The sequence below is a fragment of the Strix uralensis genome, chromosome 1, assembly GCF_047716275.1.
Source record: "Strix uralensis isolate ZFMK-TIS-50842 chromosome 1, bStrUra1, whole genome shotgun sequence".
NCBI lineage: Eukaryota > Metazoa > Chordata > Aves > Strigiformes > Strigidae > Strix > Strix uralensis.
In genome coordinates, this window is record NC_133972.1 from 119144065 (window position 1) to 119161950 (window position 17886).

The 17886-nt window shown below is 37.5% G+C and overlaps 1 protein-coding gene across 6 annotated transcripts in view; it reads right to left on the reverse strand.

Annotated features, from left to right (window-relative positions):
* PTPRM (protein tyrosine phosphatase receptor type M) overlaps positions 1 to 17886 on the reverse strand; it is a 506311-nt gene that overhangs the window by 327260 nt on the left and 161165 nt on the right. For all 6 annotated transcript variants that reach the window (XM_074878569.1, XM_074878552.1, XM_074878543.1 and 3 more), the window contains exons 4-5: positions 8776 to 8854; positions 5720 to 5835 (exon numbers count right to left, since the gene is read on the reverse strand). In XM_074878569.1, coding sequence (XP_074734670.1) covers positions 5720 to 5835; positions 8776 to 8854 — 195 coding nt within the window. The remainder of the gene's footprint in view (positions 1 to 5719; positions 5836 to 8775; positions 8855 to 17886) is intronic.

Genomic DNA, 17886 nt, shown 5'->3' on the forward strand with positions numbered 1-17886 from the left:
CTATCAGACAATACCCATTAGTCTTTTGCTATTGGCAAGTCTGATGACGAGGTTTACTACAGCTGTCAGACATATCATGAGATCCTATTGTTACTTGCTTACCTTCAACAAAGTTTTAGTAATACTCTGTATTACTGCAATAAAAGTTATGTGTCCAATAATTACATTTTTAAATAATTATTTGAATTTCAGCCACGTTTTAGAATGAGGCTAGGAAAAATACATCACTTCAGTGAAGTGTCGACCTTTCTCATCAACTGTAGCTTTCCAGTGTTTGAGGAACCTCTCTCAAGAAAGGCTACCCACACTGAGTGAAGGTACAAGTCTCTGAAAAATGCAATCGCCACATGTTTAGTTATGCTACAACAAATCTTTAGAAATTAGTACCAAACGATTGGATTTGATACAAAAATGGAATTTCATGATACCTGGGTATCACTGGAACAGTAACTTCCCTGAAGTCACACTCTAGATCATTCTAAGAACAAGTAGCACAGAGGGAACTGAATGAACCAGCTGCAAATTAGAAGCAGCAGCAGACGGGGGTGGGAAGATGGATGGAGGCAGGCCTGAGAAGTTAAGGAACAAACAAGCCAGTTGCAGAATCTTTATGAGTCCATGACTTAACAGACACGCCTTTGTCACCGAGACTTTATGGCATGTCACTTAAACTTTTCCCAGGACTCTTCTAACTGCATACTGATATTCTAGATACCTAATTTTTGTCTTTGAGGTCAACTCCCCAAAGTACTGGCCACTCACTATTGCAACTACCATCAGTGGACACTGAGCTCAGTGCTCAGTGCCTTACATGCAGAGAATCAGGTCCAGATGTCTCAGAGACTGTTTCCAAAAGGAAGGGATATATTTTGCTTTTGTTTCTCAGTACCTATGTTCCTCAACTATAAAATGAAGATCATATCAATCCATCCCACAGAAACAACTTAATATTGTGAAGCATTAAGATTAGTCGAAAAGATTCCATTAGAAAATGAATAACCTGTTTTCAGAATTGATTTGTATAGTGTTTAGTAAGCAAAGTGACACCCTACATCCTTCCTTGTGTGAAGGAACCCAGATATTAAGGAGCTATTCTTCAACTGAATACATCCTCTGTACTGAACGAGATAGGGATTCTGAAGAGAAAAAAAGATGTTAGTATGTAGCTTAAAAAGGTAGGCTCAAGAGGTTCAAACTTTTAAGGCTGAAGAGGTACAACTTTTCCCAAGTACTGCCTTGGAAACATTTATTTTAATATTTAATATTTAATATTAATATTTTAATATTTAAGCAGTTTTCACTTGATAATAAATTAATTTTACTTACTATTGAATATGTAAATATTCAATATATGACAGTTCAAACTTCACACACTTGCAGAGAAGACAATTTATGTATGTGTATATCTTGGACTTGCAGTGGAAGAAATTTACCTGGTTTTAAGTAAATCATTATTTTTCTAAAATTCATTCTCATTTGCAAGCTACAGTTTAGATTCCTGGCTCAAAGAGGTTGGTGGAAAGCAAAATGTTTGCTTTTTCAATATTCTAGGTTGCACCAAAAGAAGGTTACTTCCGAAAAAGAATTCTACCCTCTTCCTCCTATAATACAGATCGGTGTTTCTTGTGCCAATTTACTAAATACTAAGACTAGCACAAGGTTTCCAGAAGACATTGTCTCCACTGCTTTCACTTGACTATTAATTGTTCTGTGTTCCACATGTTAATTTCTTTCCAAATTCTAACTTTGGCTCCCACCTACAATTTTTAATTTTTTTTTTCTAAAGTGTATTTCCACTCCTTGGGATTACCAGTTCCTTTAGTGCCCAGCACTTTATCTTATTTTTGGTGTCAACTTCTGGAACTTGTAGTTTCAAAGAGGAATTTGTTTAAAAAAATATTACAGCAGTTGCCACAGCCCTTACTGTAGGAGCACACAAAAGAGCACAGGAATGGCCTTTCTGCTCAATCATTCAATGGAATAGAAAGAGTCATCCCATATTGACAATAACCTCTGTTGTCCGCAGATGTGATAAAGAAAATGTAAGCAGATGGGATACATCTGTTAATTATAAACGTTCATTCATTAGTGTCATCAGATTTATTTTTAAGGTACGTTTATGTTTAGAACATAAGCTAATGGGGACGTGAATTCATAAACATACAACCTAGCCAGTGACCTTATTAATTGGACACTAGTTACAACAACAAAAACAAACTTGTGTGATGCTGTGTTGTGTTCCTGAGTCCTTTCGTCTGACTTTAACTTGAAATGATGTCACTGAAAACACCCACAATTTGTTGTCAAATTATCTGACAAGCTTGCAATCACAGCTCATGCACTAGAGTGCATGGCTGCATAGCAGGAAAAATGTTTTTCTTGCAAACCACTCCACTATGGAATAGGTAAATAGCTTTCTGTCTTCCATTTCCTGAAGGAGTAAATACTGATCACAGAATCATGAAACAAATTTCATGGCTCAGTGGTCTAATTTGGGCATCTTAGCTATGAATTGTGGTTCCCCCATCACCCTTTCAACTGCAAAAACTTTCATAATACTCTGTAAATTAATAGGCTCCACATTCCATAGGTAATAAGAGTAGAATAGGCTTGAAAAGATAAAAAAAGAGAGGGAAATAAAATATGATCTATGGATTTCCCTTAGGACTGCTTCAAGGCCTGGGCATTATTAAACTAAGAACATCCATGCTGTTGCCAACAACTACTCTGCAAAGACAGGGAGACTAAAACAACCAGCCAAGTTACAGTCATTCATTTGTTTTAACGAACACATATTCCTCACAGTCTAACAGACTGTAAAGAGTAAAGTATTTGTTCACCAGAAAAATGTGTACTATTCAACTCGAAGTCTTCTGCTGCATACAGGCTGAGAGGTACTACATAAAAGAGATAGAAGTACAGGAGTAAAATCCTGTCACTACTGGAAACAGTCAGAAATGTCACTGAATTCAGTGGGTTTGATTTCACCCTGGCAATTTACTGTACTTCAGATTAACAATGTGAATCTGAAAAAAAATGACAGGTACTGGAAATCATTTGGAAGTAAATTATCTCACAACATTTTGGAATTGTCAAATCCAAACAGATCAGGCCTCCTGATATATCATATCACTTACTATGGTTTGCCCTTAAGGTTTTGTAAATGTAAGGAAACAAACCATGAAAAGGATGGTAGAAAGGGCTTAATATTACTGGTGGACAAACTAGGCATACTGGAGAGATTGCGCAACTCGTTTGTAGTACCTCTAAAACCTGAATTCCTATTACCTGAGTGCTAGCACAAATGTCTGCAGAGAATGGTGCTCTCTGGCTCTAGTGTACCTAATAATGTTTTTTATTAAGATGTTTTGTTGTTGAATATTGTTTCTACTGTTACTGGGAACGAAAGGATCTTTAATGGCCATTTAACTAGTCCTACGACACAGACTATACCATGTTTTCTGACGGCTATTACAGATAGCTACATTGTACTCATGGTCCTGTGGCAGTGTCATGAGATGTTATAAGCAGGCGTATACAAAATTCCTCAATATCACACCATGAAACCAGATGGTCTCAGTTGATTGATGGCGAACTGCAAGTTCTGGGGATCTGTTACCCGCTAGTGACCTAGCACACTAAAATACAGCTAATCCCTTTGGGAACCGTATCTCATAGCCTTGATTTGCAGCATCCCACACATGGAGCTGTCTGATCAGTCTTACTGTAAGTTGCAGCAGACATCTGTGGAAACTGGCAAACAAGTACAAAAATAAATCCAAGTTATCCAGGAGATCCTGTCAACTTTTAAAATGTTCTTACACAAAGGCACACTTGCACAACCTTGGACTGATTACCAGAGGGACCTGTAGTTGCATGGGCAGGATAAATAAACAGTAGCCCTGCTGGAAGATAAAATTCCTCAAAAAGTCAATCTGTCACTACTGTCATATCCTTCAATAGAGAGAAAAAAAAAAAAACCTCAATCGTGTATAAACAAGGAATCACTTAACTAAGCTCAGCAAAGATATTCTGGAATCGCTACTGCTGTTAAAAAGAATGATTTTTATATGACATAAAATCAAGAAGGATATTTAATTTCTAAAATAAAGAAATTACATTTCAGCCTTGAAAAGTATTTGTGTGTCCTAAATTCCGTGCAAAAAAATGAAAGCTGAAATTATACTGTCCTGAAACCTGTGGAAAAACTGAATGGAAACAGATTTTCCCTATATTGAATTCTACCTTCAATTATACAAAAGAGCATTATGCAAAAGTTTAAAGGTTCTAGAAAGGTGATCATTGATGAAATAGCAACCCACTATTTTCCCATACATGTTAAACTCTTTTCATGACTGGAAAAATCATTCTTTCAAAAAATCTCAGTGGCTTAGGAAAGACAGAAGTCTAATTCTACCAATTCAACACTGTAATACTAGCTTTAAAGGGCTGGCGTGTTGGAGAAATATCAGCCTTATATCAGCACAGAGGTTGAAAATACCCATGCAAACCCAAATAAAAACAAAGGAGATTTCCATTGCCTTCTATTGTATTTGATCAGGCTCTTTCTGGATAGACATTAGAGTTCATCATTCATATACAGATAAATATGAGTCTTTGCTTTTCAAGTGGTTTTACTTACTTGTTTGTGCGCTATTTTTCTTATAACTATGCAGCTGTTTAAGCTGTCACACTTAAATGAATCATTTCCAAAATGCTTGACGAAATTTTGCACCAAGTGCAATGTGAAAGGAAAACTATAGTAAAAGCCTGAAATTGTTTAAACAACAAAAATAAAGAATTTCATCTCTAAGTCCCACCTATTACTATTGTTTCAATTTCTCATATTCCTCCTTCTCCACATACTGCAGTTTCATCTGACTGATCTCCTTAGGCATTGTTTTAGGCATCCTTATTTCCTTCTCGTGGTCAATGTCCCAATTCTAGCATGTTGTTTTTCCCTTATGGAATGCATAGGGATCTGGAAGTTGGTATATCCCTAATGCTAAGTCCAAATACAGGGTATTGTTTGCTGCAGAGAACAGACAACTCTGGAATGATTGCAGCAAGACAACAATTAAACTTGCACCCCTATTGCTAAAAGAGATCAAGATTCATGTTTTTGATACAAGGTTACACATATGGGTAAGGGGACACTGCCTTTACTGAAAGAAAATGAGTTGGAGACAGCCTTTAAATGAAGATCTGACACCTATCTAGCAGCAACGTTACTGAAAAAGTAAAACATTATGGAGTCGATGAATGTAAGATTCTTTGGCTCTATAATACAGAAGGTCAGATTGTACTGTCATACTGGTCTTCTCCAGACTGAAAAAGTAAGAATGCAATTTTAGCTGAAAATACTAAACAGAGATTAAAGCAAGCCAAGAAAATCTTTATGGGTAATGTTGCAGTTAGCCAGCACAGACATTATGAGAAAGTCACGTGCTGTTCCTTGGGATTTTAGCACTTACTCAAGATCGCCAGATGTAACAAAAACATTACCTTTATTTTTAATAAAGCATCCCATTGAAACAAGGGAGGAAAATCTTCCAGTATCATTTTCTACAACAGAACACCTACTATGCAGCAGTTCAAAGGCGTTATAAAATCTAGTATTGATGAAAAGGACAGCCCTATCATTTTTCATGTTTTACATTCCTTTCAGAGTGATGAACTCCTCTCCCCTCAGATCTCAGTGCATTACGGAAGAAATTACCTGTAACCAGAGTCTGTCACCCGAGTCTGTTCCACCATTGGCAGTGCATTGAAAAGTAGCAAATTGTCCTGCATTGACTTCCACGCTCTGAAGACGCAAGAAATGGGGAGTTTTTGCTGTTGAAAGATAAAGTGTTGAAGTTATGCAACGCAGAAATTCTAGCTATGAATAATACACTGAGCAAATGATATAGCCCTGCTTTAAAAGGTTCAAATCACTGAATACACATTAGATTTTAGGTTGGTTTACTTCTGTACCTGGGAAAGAGCAGAAGAGAAGGGTGCTACTCAATTGTTCCTGCCATGTAAATTATCTTAGCTCAGCGTCCCTCTTGCAGTAACACTCTATTAGTAAAGATCATATTAGAAACTAATTATGTTTTGAACAAAAACCTATTCAATACTTACACTACCAACTAGACAAAACAGTAAGAAGTTGAGTGATGTTGTCAGGGAAACAGGTTTTTCTTTTTAACCAGGTACAGTGTCTATAGAGGACAGGTTTTAGAAATGCACCACAAACAGCTAAAATACAAACATAACACTCCCCATACAACTACAGCTATATTATTTAAACACATTCTTTTCAACAACACTGCACCAAATACCAAAACACAATGCATTCTCCATACCAATACTTATTTTTCATTTAGAAAGAGTAAACAGTCCCCGTAAAAATTATAGCAATACAGCTACAAATAACATAATAAAATAGATACTCAAACAAGAACTATGTCCACTGAAGGAAGAAAGACAGCATGTGTATTTTTGTTTTACTGGAAAGGGTCAACCACATGACTGAGAAAAACACAGAAATTTGATGCAGAAACTTATCCCTGAAAAGGCAGCATTTGCCATTCAAATGATACTGCAGGCAAGGGGACTTTTTGCAGTCCATACTAGCAGATAAGCCAGGCTCTTTCAGACATGGAAATGTTAGTACTAGCAATAAACTGGCAAACTAAACATACATTTTTCTAGCAGAGCATCCCAACCATTTAAAGTGTTGATGACATTTTCTTAAAAGACCTTATCACCAGGAGAAATTGCAATTTTAAGGCATTTATAAATAATCAGCTACCAGAATTCAAGAAGAAGTTGCTTAATATCCAGTGCAAGGCAGTAAAACAAGGAGGAGATGGAATAAAACAGCCCAAATTACTATCTGACTATGGAAGGAAATCTTTTCATGATAACTGTCTTTATAGCAAATGTATTAGAGGTACTGTTTTTTTTTTCTTAATCACTTTCCAATTAGGACAGTCATCCTCTTGTTTGCCTACGAAACTATTAATGTCTGACTATCCAGTAAAATTCTTCAGTACGTTCCCCATTTCTCAGCCACTTTTTTTTTTTTTTTAACATCTGTTTTTACCCTACTCATTTTTTTTCTCGGTGGTCTTAAACTCTGGAAAACTAGTCTTTCTGAATTACCAGGTACAGCCTAAGCGAAAAGGGGCTTTAGGTTTTAAAAATAAACAAACACACACACACACACACACAAAAAGCCCCAATCACCCACCCACCCACTGTAATCCATCCTTTTCAGTTCTATGTGCTTACAACTCGCCTTCTGCTTGGTCTTTGTCTGTACTACTCAGACAACTCCTAGTAAATATTCTTCCCATCTCAATCTTTGTTTAAAGAGTTAATAATTCCAAAAGTGTTTTTTCTGGCAATATACAGAAAGAATAGCAGTATGATTCTTGCAAAACTTTAGACACACAGTAGTTCTATTCCAATTTTCACACTTTTTCAATTTTCTTGTAGACAATGTAACTGGTTTGAGGTCTTAATTTCTAACATTTTAATAACATCATCAAAGAACTTTTCATTAAAGCCACCACTCTAGATGCTATGGGGTGTAACTCAGTCTCCACATTAACAAGAGCTACTTGCAGGTTTGAGAATTGATTGGTACAAATGCACAGATCAAACCTCTCAGAATCTGTATAAGAAAAATTATTAAGCTGATAAAATGCTGCTTTAGACTTAGCCTACCTGAACCAAAGATATAAATTTAAAATGCTGAAGCACAAACACTAACAACATGAGAGCCTGCTGTGTTTATTAGAACTAAGTGATTCAGAAATAACAGCTGCTGATTCTGCATAACTATCTCTGTATTTAAAGAAATGCCTGTGTCTTCTTGCCACTAACACTAAAACCATTTTTATGAGGTGCTCTGGTACTAACCAATAAACCACTTTTTATTTTAAATCGCATCACTTTCTTACAGGCCACAAAAAATGCATAAAGCACAATACAGTATAAGAGGAATGTGAACAATTACGCAGAAGTTGGTGTCTCTTTCCCCACTCACTCATTTGGTCAGTAAGACTAAAACCTACAATTCCATGTATGATCTTAAAACACCTTATTTAACAAACAGCAAATATGAGAAATAATCGTTTACTTAAGTAGTCTGTTCAGTTATATCTGTATTACTATAATAAAGCTTTAATTTACAAGATTTGCTTTGACATCAGTTTTAAAAGAACTTAGGATAGTTAAGTATTTACTTAATAATGGGATAAGGAAACATATCTGAAGCATAAGGAAGTAAAATGGTGCAGAAATTGAGCCATGAATCTTGGGAAGTACCCTAAGTAACCTTGCTTAGCAAAGCCTCAGCCCTCAGCCAGCTGAGTTTTCTTCCTTTTAAGCCTTGGAAAAAATAATCATATGTATTCAGCTCTTGTGTTGTTCATCTGCTCTCACTAATGTCTTGACTCGTGGCTGCTCTGAATTTTTGATGTAGACAGAAAACTGGTCAACAAATCTTGATGACTTTTGTTCTGAAGGAGTCATTAGATGGCCCAGTTAGAGTCTGGGGCTCATGCCAAGCGCTGTACACAAGGTGCATATAAGAGATGCCTTTAAAGCCAATAAGGTGCAGTGCTCAAATGCTAGCAACACTTTGTACATACTCAGCCTATATTTATAGCAGTGACATTGTTTTTTGACATTTTCCTTATCTTTCGCTCCACATTTATTGAAGCATAGTGGCACATTCATTTTAGGGGACTGGCTTTAAAATAGTGGATAGGTACTTACTACATGGATGTCCTAAAACTTTCACTTCATCAATAGCCACATATCCTGGATGACCTGAAGTGACCACTTCAAAAACAACCTGAGAAGCAAAAAGAGAATTTCAGTTAGCAGCTTGTGTAACACAGGGAATATGAAAATACTCTCTTACGGAAAAATACATCAACTCTTTTTAACATGTTGAGAACACCCTGAAAACAAAAACCTCAAAATGTGTTGTTCTTACCATTAAAATTAACAAGAACATAAATCACATTTTTTCAATTATGGAGATTTACAAGTGCAATCACATATAGCTCACAATAAGAAATAACCAAATCTCCCCAATATTTGGTCCACCAAAGTAGTTACCTAATAATCATCTTAAGTATTAAGATTCATATTTTATTTTCAATTCTTTGTCTTGCAGAGTAAACTCCTAGTTTTATTTAAAAAATGACAGTTCTGCAGTATACAGAGATTTGCACGGTATCAGACACAAACATACCTATTTTCATGAATGCATTTTCCATGCTCTTAATCTTCCACCAAATGTAGTGAATTAAGTAAAGCAGATCCATTTGTCACGGTTTGTTTAATGGCTATAAATAGGTCACAAAATAAATGGACCGTTCTTGTCATTTGAATTAAGTACACTCAAAAGTAAACCTCTCTAAACTTTGGCAGCCTTAGTTTTGAACATCCCAAGAATGTTTATGTGGAATAAAAGCAAATATGCCAGTAACGTTAGCAGGTATATTTCCAAACCAATGTTCAAGAAGTTCATGCTCAAATCCAGGTTGTGATTTTATTTTTTTTTTAATACTTCCCTTTTGCTTGGAAAATTAATTGTCTCTTGCAACTAGTCTCAGGAAGTACACTGAGGAAGACAAAGTTTAGAAACTATTTTTCACACATATGTTGTACTTGACCTTGGAACAGATGCAGAAGGACACTATGTACCATATCCTTTATTGCAAATATTTTAGCAGAAAGAGAATGATACAGACTGCAAACGTGTCACAAGGATAACATACAGCCCCATAATATTATATCACAGTTTCCTGATGCTGAATAAACACTGGCAGACCACCAATTCTGATTTTAAAACAAACCTTGAGGTGAGCAAATTCTTCACCATCTCTTGCCCCTGCCTTCTCCCGTATTTCTCATTGCTCTACCTATGGACACCGATCCTGTTCTTGTCTCCCAGATATTATCTTCCTGAACTCTGTCCACTTCTCCCTCCCAATCTCACTGGAGTGAAGTTGCTGTAAATATGCCTTTAACTCCACATGGCTGACAAGAAAAAAACTACTTTTAATTCTAGTCCTGCCTCCCGTCCACACAAAATGTAGACCAGGCAGCAACAAGAAAACACAGGACAGCAATGAGGAAAGTCCAAAAGACACCAAAGAAATTTTGCAGAAACAAGTTCTGCAAGAAAAGGATTGCTCAGTCACAAGCCCCAGCCTGTGGCCTTCTAAATGCCCGATGGCACTCTGATGGCGCTTAAAGTTGACGTTGCTGATCCACAGCAGCAGAGTGAACAGGGTATGGATTTGGCTCTCAGCATTCAGCAGTGCATTCAGAGCAAGACCATTCAAAATTTCAAGGCATCTGTCCTACAAACAAGAAAATCTGGTGGAACCGGTCTTAGGAACTATCTTAGGAAGCAGAAATTCTTAAAGAAGAAAAAAGTAGAAGCTCTGAAAGTATAAATTGCATTCAAAGACCTGAAAGTTTTTCCAACCATTATCATTCTTACCCCTATCTTAACAGCCTTGAAATGGAAATACAGATAGGTGGTATGCCCAAAGTAACAGCAAAGCACTGCAAGACCCAGAATGCAGCTCCTGTTTTCACTCACTGAACTATGGAAAAAGAACAAGCATTTCTCTATTAACAAATGTGACAAACAGCTGTTATGTTCTCAGTTTGTGTTACACTCTCTGAAAAATATGGTTATGCTGGTGCCCTTGGAAGCAGGAGGAGACTGCTCCAGTTCCTGAAGAGCTACCAAGCCTATTCAAAATGGAGAAGATCTGAAAGACTGTAGGGCATGAGAACCATGGCATAGCCCCAGGAACCTGCAGCTAATGCAGGGACATTACAACACGGTGGTGAAGAACAGGGAGCAGACAGCCAGGTCTCAGAAATGGTGGAAAAGTTTCCCAGGGAAATACGCTGCCACTAAGAAAGTCTTTGGGTTAACTGAATCTAAATGTGGAGGAACAGTCCTGACTAAAAACAAAGAGGGCTGGGGACAGTTACTGATTTCTCTCCTGTATTCCCTAGAGAGGATTTGAGTTTTCTCTGTTAAGAAGAAAAAAAAAACCAGTTAACTTCCTAGTTTTTATTGAAATACAACTTTTTTTTAAAAAAAAAAAAAAATAAAACCAACCTCCCTCTCTTCTGGAGCACTCAGTGTAAGGAAAAGATCTGCACAAAGCCATCTGAAAGGTCTACCTGATCCATGATCCTATCACTGCAAAGCAGAGGAGGTTTTTTCAGGTTCTTCACTTTCAGATAAGGCTAAATTCTAGAAAACCCTGGGAAGAACTGGCACATGCACACCTCTGAAGAAGGCAGTCAAACCAGTCACAAGTTTTCTGCTGAAAATATTACTTCCAGATAATGGGGATTTAACTATTTTAAAAAAAAATACATAAAAGTGCCTTTTCTAAAGAATAACCTAACTTCCAGCAAAACCAAATACCTGAGCTCTAGTAACAAAAACATATGCAATACCTGAGTAGAAGGTATTTCATTATTTTGTTTCACTAATTCATAAGCAGGGAGCTTAGCTACAGACTCTTCAAGAGGTTTTAAGTATTTCATTATTGTAATATACTTGCAGACAAAAAAAGCTTGTAGATTTTAAACACAAACCCATTCCTTCAGTTCACAGGCAGAAACTACAACCTCGAAATAACTGAATTGGACCTGCTTATGACAACAGAGAAAGACTCAATGAGTGATCTAAAATATCCTGACGTATCTCTAGACAGCATTCTAAAATTGTCATTATCAAAAGTAAGCCAGGCAATGTATCAAGGAACTGCCAGTTGGACATACTATTAAATTACAATTATTATCATTAAAGAGGGCATGTTCCAAAGAAAAGTAATACAAATTGAAATATTGTCAGTTTAATCATGCTTCCATTAAAAGCAATAGCCAAGCTGATATCAACTTTAATGATCGTGAGTTTTGGTCCCTTCTGACATAAAATATGCAATTTTTAGTAAATGGAAAGAGACACTACAGCCAGTAGCGACATACCACCATCAAAGGGACATCGCTGATGTGTCTTTTACTTCATATATAAAAGAACATGATACCTATTCCAAGTACAGTAATATAAATGCTGTTCTGTTCACAGACTGTGAAATACTATCAACTGCTATATCCAAATCCAGTATTTTGTTTTATTTAAATTATGCACTAAAATATCTACTTAACTAAGCATTTTCCCTTTTACACTAAAAAAACCAGTTTGATCCTACGCATGACACATTTCTGAAAGTCCTAGTAAGTTGCTGCACACTATATAAGAGGGTGCGTCAGGAATGGACCTAGAAACATTTCTGGTAGCTCATTTATTCATTGAAAAGCTTATATTAGGGATGTCAAGTCTATTCACAAATCTGGATCAGTTTTGCTAGTGATTTCACTAGAAATGAAACCTAGAAACTTATTTCACTTGCAGTTTTTTTCCATCATTTCATATCTGAAAAGTTGCTTGTCTTGTGAAAGTTAACATTTTTACACCCGCCTCCAAACTTCGCCTTTCCTCACAGCTGACGCAACACCTGCAGTCAATATAAAAGACCCCAGTCAAAACAGAGACAATGCTCCAGCAACATCAGACTGGGCAGCCCTTGGATTTTTTGCCTATTATTCCACCACCTTATCAGTCCGGAAACAACCGGTTAAAACACTGAATTCATTTGCTCAGGAAAAACTCTGCTAAACGTTGGCCTGAGAGCTGTTTTACACCGTTCTCCCCTTCGCAGGCCTGCCAAACAGGAACCAGGGAAGCGGCTTAGCACTGCACTGTCCCTGATCCTCCCTGCTTCAGTGAAGAGCAAAATTAGCTTTTCATTCCTGCCACTTCCCCTTGCTACATATGAACAAAGAAAGGGGGTCTGCTCACCAACAAAAATGCTTACTGGTGAAAATGTGCAACTCAAGATAACTTGTCTGTTCCAAAGAACAATAGAAATGAACAGCTTTTGTTGCCACACAACCTCACTCCGTAAATTCCTGCCTTTGTTGTTGCAAAATTACAACGCTTTTAGTCAAAAGGTGGATTGTACCTAATATAAACACTCTCTACTTCACACGACTTAAAAATAGCACTTTGCAAAAACAAGGAAGAGAAAGGAGTATTAAGAAAGCTACTTAATGTCAGGCTGCAATCCTGCTCCCCTGTATCCCCAGTAAGTGGGCAGTGATGTATCACACACTGCTCACAGCACACGCTGGGCTCTCCTTTCCACCTGCCATGCTTTACCGCACAGAGTGCCTTTCTTTGACTATATTTTACAAAGTGTTGAGAGCAGTTTCTCTCCAGAAAATTGGCATTGTCTTGGACTCCTGTGGGTTGAGTCCTTCTCCCCCTTTTGACTCATCCTAGGACTACCCGCTTTATCACCATGGCATAATCACAGCGACTGCTGCCTCGTCAAAGCCACATGAAGAGAGGTTCCTGACCTGGTCCTGCCCAGGCCCCACAGAAACCCGTCACAGCTTATTGACTTGTGCTGCCTAAAATGTGGTCAGGCCTCCCTGGCTGAGAATTTGCTTTATGCCATCTCCCTCCCCACCTCTCACTCCTACACAACTACTATTTGGCACTCATACATGCACTCAAGCACATTAAACAACATTTTCGTGGTTGCTGCCAACCTGAGACTCCAAAGAAACATCTTACGGGTGAGTAACACTGAAAACTGACCTCCTGACATTAAGACTTATTAAATCTTATTCTTCTCTTCTTGTTTTTAAGCCAGTTGTTGTCTTACATTTCTCTACTGAATGCCCAGAAGCTTTCTTGGTTTAGCAACAAGGGATGGAATAAAATAACAGAGCCTTGTGTACATGACAAGAAGCGCACGCCTGCTTACTCTTGGCCACTTTTAGACTGCTGGGGTTTTTAAATTCAGGTATGTGGTTTGCCGTGGTGCATCTTTCTCAAAATAACTATTCCAAAATCACCCAATTCAATGAAGAAGAGCTATTTAAGATGCCTGACACAGGGTTGTGATTGAAAATGCAATATGCATTTCAAAGTTTCTTTTGAGTTCAAAGCAAAGTTCAGGAAACGTATGTGTGCTGTTGAATGCAACACACACACAACATACGAGAATGTGAGCCTGACCTTTGTTGCACAAGAAGCTTAATTCTCTGTCCTAGATGATGACTTAAGTACATTGTGTGAGCCAAACTCCAAGCAAAGCATGTACAAGGCAGGTTATGAAACAAATGAAAGCTTAAGTCCAGATTTGAAAAGGTAGGTTGGATCTACCGCTTCTTATTCCCTAAACTCCTAATTTACAGGGAAAAGTGTCAGAATGGTAAAGGGTAAATCTCATCTCAGTGTGAAGTGATACCATGTAACTCCTTTGTGTCCTTACTAAAAAAGATCAGGAATTACTACCAGGGTCTTATCCCATTTTCTCATTCCAGCTTCATAGGAATTTATGTTTAAAGAAGATGCAGTACCATAGAGAGTAGCGTTACTCCACTGGAAGCTATTTTTAATCCTTTCAATTCCATTTCTGAGTTTTAAAACTGCAGTGTTTGTTGTTTTATTTAATCAAGATTTGTTTCAGCTCACTGCTGCCATGCCTGACTCCCAGCAAAGAACAGAGCAAATAATTCAAAATATAAAAACTGCTAGGGGGGCGGTGTGTAACTTGCAACAGTGCTGTGCCAAATTGCTTGCTTGCAGGGTTAGGACCAGGGAACACAAGCCACTCACCAGACTCAAGCCAGTAGTGGCATTTTGCATATTGTAAAGTTCCAAAACAGCAATACTTCAAAAACGTAAAATATATTTAAAATACTACTAACTGCTCTGAGAATCACTAACTAACCTAATGAAAAAGAAAAAAAAAATTACTCCCTGACTCCAAACACACAAAACAAACACAAAGAAAACAGCCCTGAAAGCAACAGATTTTCCTCCTGTTAAAAGATGCAAATGACGAAAAACAAAAATCAAAACATTAAAGAAAATAAAAGCAAACTCCAGTAAACCTTCCCACCCTCTCCTCACTAGAGGAGCAGCCTTTTCAGGACTTACTTGTATCTCAAAGCATCAATTTTAGAGCCTCTCAACCTACTGAGACTGCTCGCCAAGAATCTAAAAACAAACTCACCACTACCCACAGAAATTTACATAGCATTTAATCCTCTTTTTCTGTGTACATCTTAATTCTATTCAAGTAAGGAGAAAAGGTGAAGGTCTTAGTAATTATGCGAAGCCTTGTTTTGTTTGCAGGATGTCTCTAATGGCATGATAAACTCCTTGATGCTCTTGCTTAAGATGCACCAAGTAGACAATAGCTCAGTAAAGCAAACAATTTCTCCCATGACCAACGATAAAAAGAGGAAGTCAATGCCTCCTCAGGGGAGCACTCCTGAAGGGATCTTATAATACAGAAATAAGACTAGCTGGTGCAGAAATATCCCAGCTACTTCGAAACAAATAGCTTAGAGACCAGGAGGCACAGCAGAAAAGAACAAGCTGTGCTGATTATCTTTGACCCTTCGAAGGTGTTTGGCAGCTTGAACCTATGTTAGTGCAACTATACTGTAATCAGTAACTGGACTGCAATGTAGACATACCCTAAAGTCACAGGCCGATGTTAAGCAGTAGCATTTGGAAGACCATTAATTATGGAATTAAATATATCCTTAATCACCAGAATACTTGACAATTTAAGTTTAAATAAGCAGCAATTAAACTACAATTAGTGTTGTTACATGCAGGTTATCATTGTGATTTATATGTGTAGTACAGCTTTCATATGGGGTGAAACCTACACAAATAATTACTTAGTAAAAAGAAAAGTGTACACTAAAAGAAATTAATTACTTTGTTGCTCAGACTGTACTTCTAAAGAGTCAAATTCTAAATGGAAACCCAACATAAAAGGTATTAACAAGCTTGGATGACTGGTGCTACAATAATAAAATACTGTTAATTATTAAATCTTTTGAATGCTTTGTATATATGTGTTGATAATATGTGGTTTAAACAAATAAATCTTTAGAAGTCGGATTAAAATTCACTCCACACTATACAATCTCATTTCTAGTCAGCTACTATTAGTGGGAGTTATTTTGTCTATGTTTTTCATGAATCATCAGCAAAACAGACCAGCACCACTGTGTTTTTAAGCATCCTGCACTGTATAAATATTATACCTCTGAAATGTTATCATATGTAACTTGTCTTCAGAGTTCTGTAGTACATTTTGGTTTCATTTGCAGCTAGAAACCTTGTATGTGTCCTACGAATGGAACAGAATTATAAGGCATTCACAAACACGCAGATGCCTACATGGATATATGATTTAAAACAAAGAAAATCACACAATTACGTTGCTTTGTCCCTCCATCTACTAATGACGAGTCTTCTCCTGAAGGTTACTCACTGGGAAACTACCAACCTTCATATATGGAAAGTTAAAAAGGGCCCTATCATTCCTTAAAAATCTTCTTAGATTTGTCTTAATTTTGTTTGATAAGGTCAGACAGCCTCAGAAAATCCCTGGAAGGAAGGCTTGTACATTTTGGAGGTTACGTGGATTTGCACCAAAAGAGGAGTTTTGGAATCAAATGAACAGCAGCTTAGGAAATGGACCTGGTGTTAGACACCTGTCAGATGGGTCCTCTGCCTTCTCCCACCATACATGCAGTCATCTGAGCTCTCACCTAATTTGGATGCACATTCCCACAAGGTCCACATATATAAGGCCTCCTCTTCCTGCCCTTCTCCCAGCTGCTTGCAACTAACTTCCTGCCTTCACCCAAAACAGACTGTGAAGAAGAAAAGCATGAATACAGATGAAAAGAGTTCAGAAACAATGAGAAATTGCAAGTGTCACCGGGTAAGTGAGGAAATGGCATCAAAGATTTCTGAGAGGACAGAGGGAACCAAAATGGAGACGATTGACCATAAGATGTCAAAATGGAGACAGAGCTTCCTCAAGAATAAATTAGCTTATCTACAGTGACACCAGTGAAATTATAATATTTTACACTGATTCCTTGGACCGCCACAGATATTACTATAGCATAAGACATTTTGGCACATCAGCTAAATTGCAATACCTAACCAGGTATTATTTCAGACTATATGCAGCAAATGCAAAGAAAATTGCTTACTGTACTCCTCAGTGAAAGAAAGATTATGTAAAAATTCCTGTATTTCCAGAGGCAAAGAGAGCACATGGAATCCATTACAGACTCAGGTGTCGATTATATACCAGCTGATGCATAGTAATTTGCTAAACTGCAGTACCCCATTCAAGCTTATAAGGGTTCACCTACAAATAAGGGTGAACAGTCCAGATGGCAGGTCTCAAGGAGAAAGTGCACTAGAAAGGTTATCTTTCTATTTCTGTGGCCAGATATCCATATTACTCAGACATCAGTTAGATGTACCATATTGCTAGAAATCTGACACAGATTATTACTAATATCAATAACATTTAAAACTGTCAGAGCTTGCCTGTATTTTTATTAACATGTTAATTTAGCTTAAATTTACAAGTCAGAGTCAAGGCTTCTTCTATTAAAATTTTCCTATCCACATGAGCATTTTGGTTCAGAGCTAGGAGCGAGGCTTTGAAGCACAATCCTCGTCTTTACTGACTGCTGGTTCACAGACCAGCTCTGTTACATAAAAACCAGACTCCTTTCAGACGGCAGAAAATTGGAAGCTCCTCTACTAATTCACTCCAAACCCTGATAGGGACATTATGGTCCAGACTGAGGCATGAGTGACACAGTCACACATTCACCCAGCATCTGCAAAATGTGCATGCACCACATAGTGCTCCTGAACCACCCGGCACGCTCACAAAAACCTCCAAGTAGATCCCATGTTACAAACCG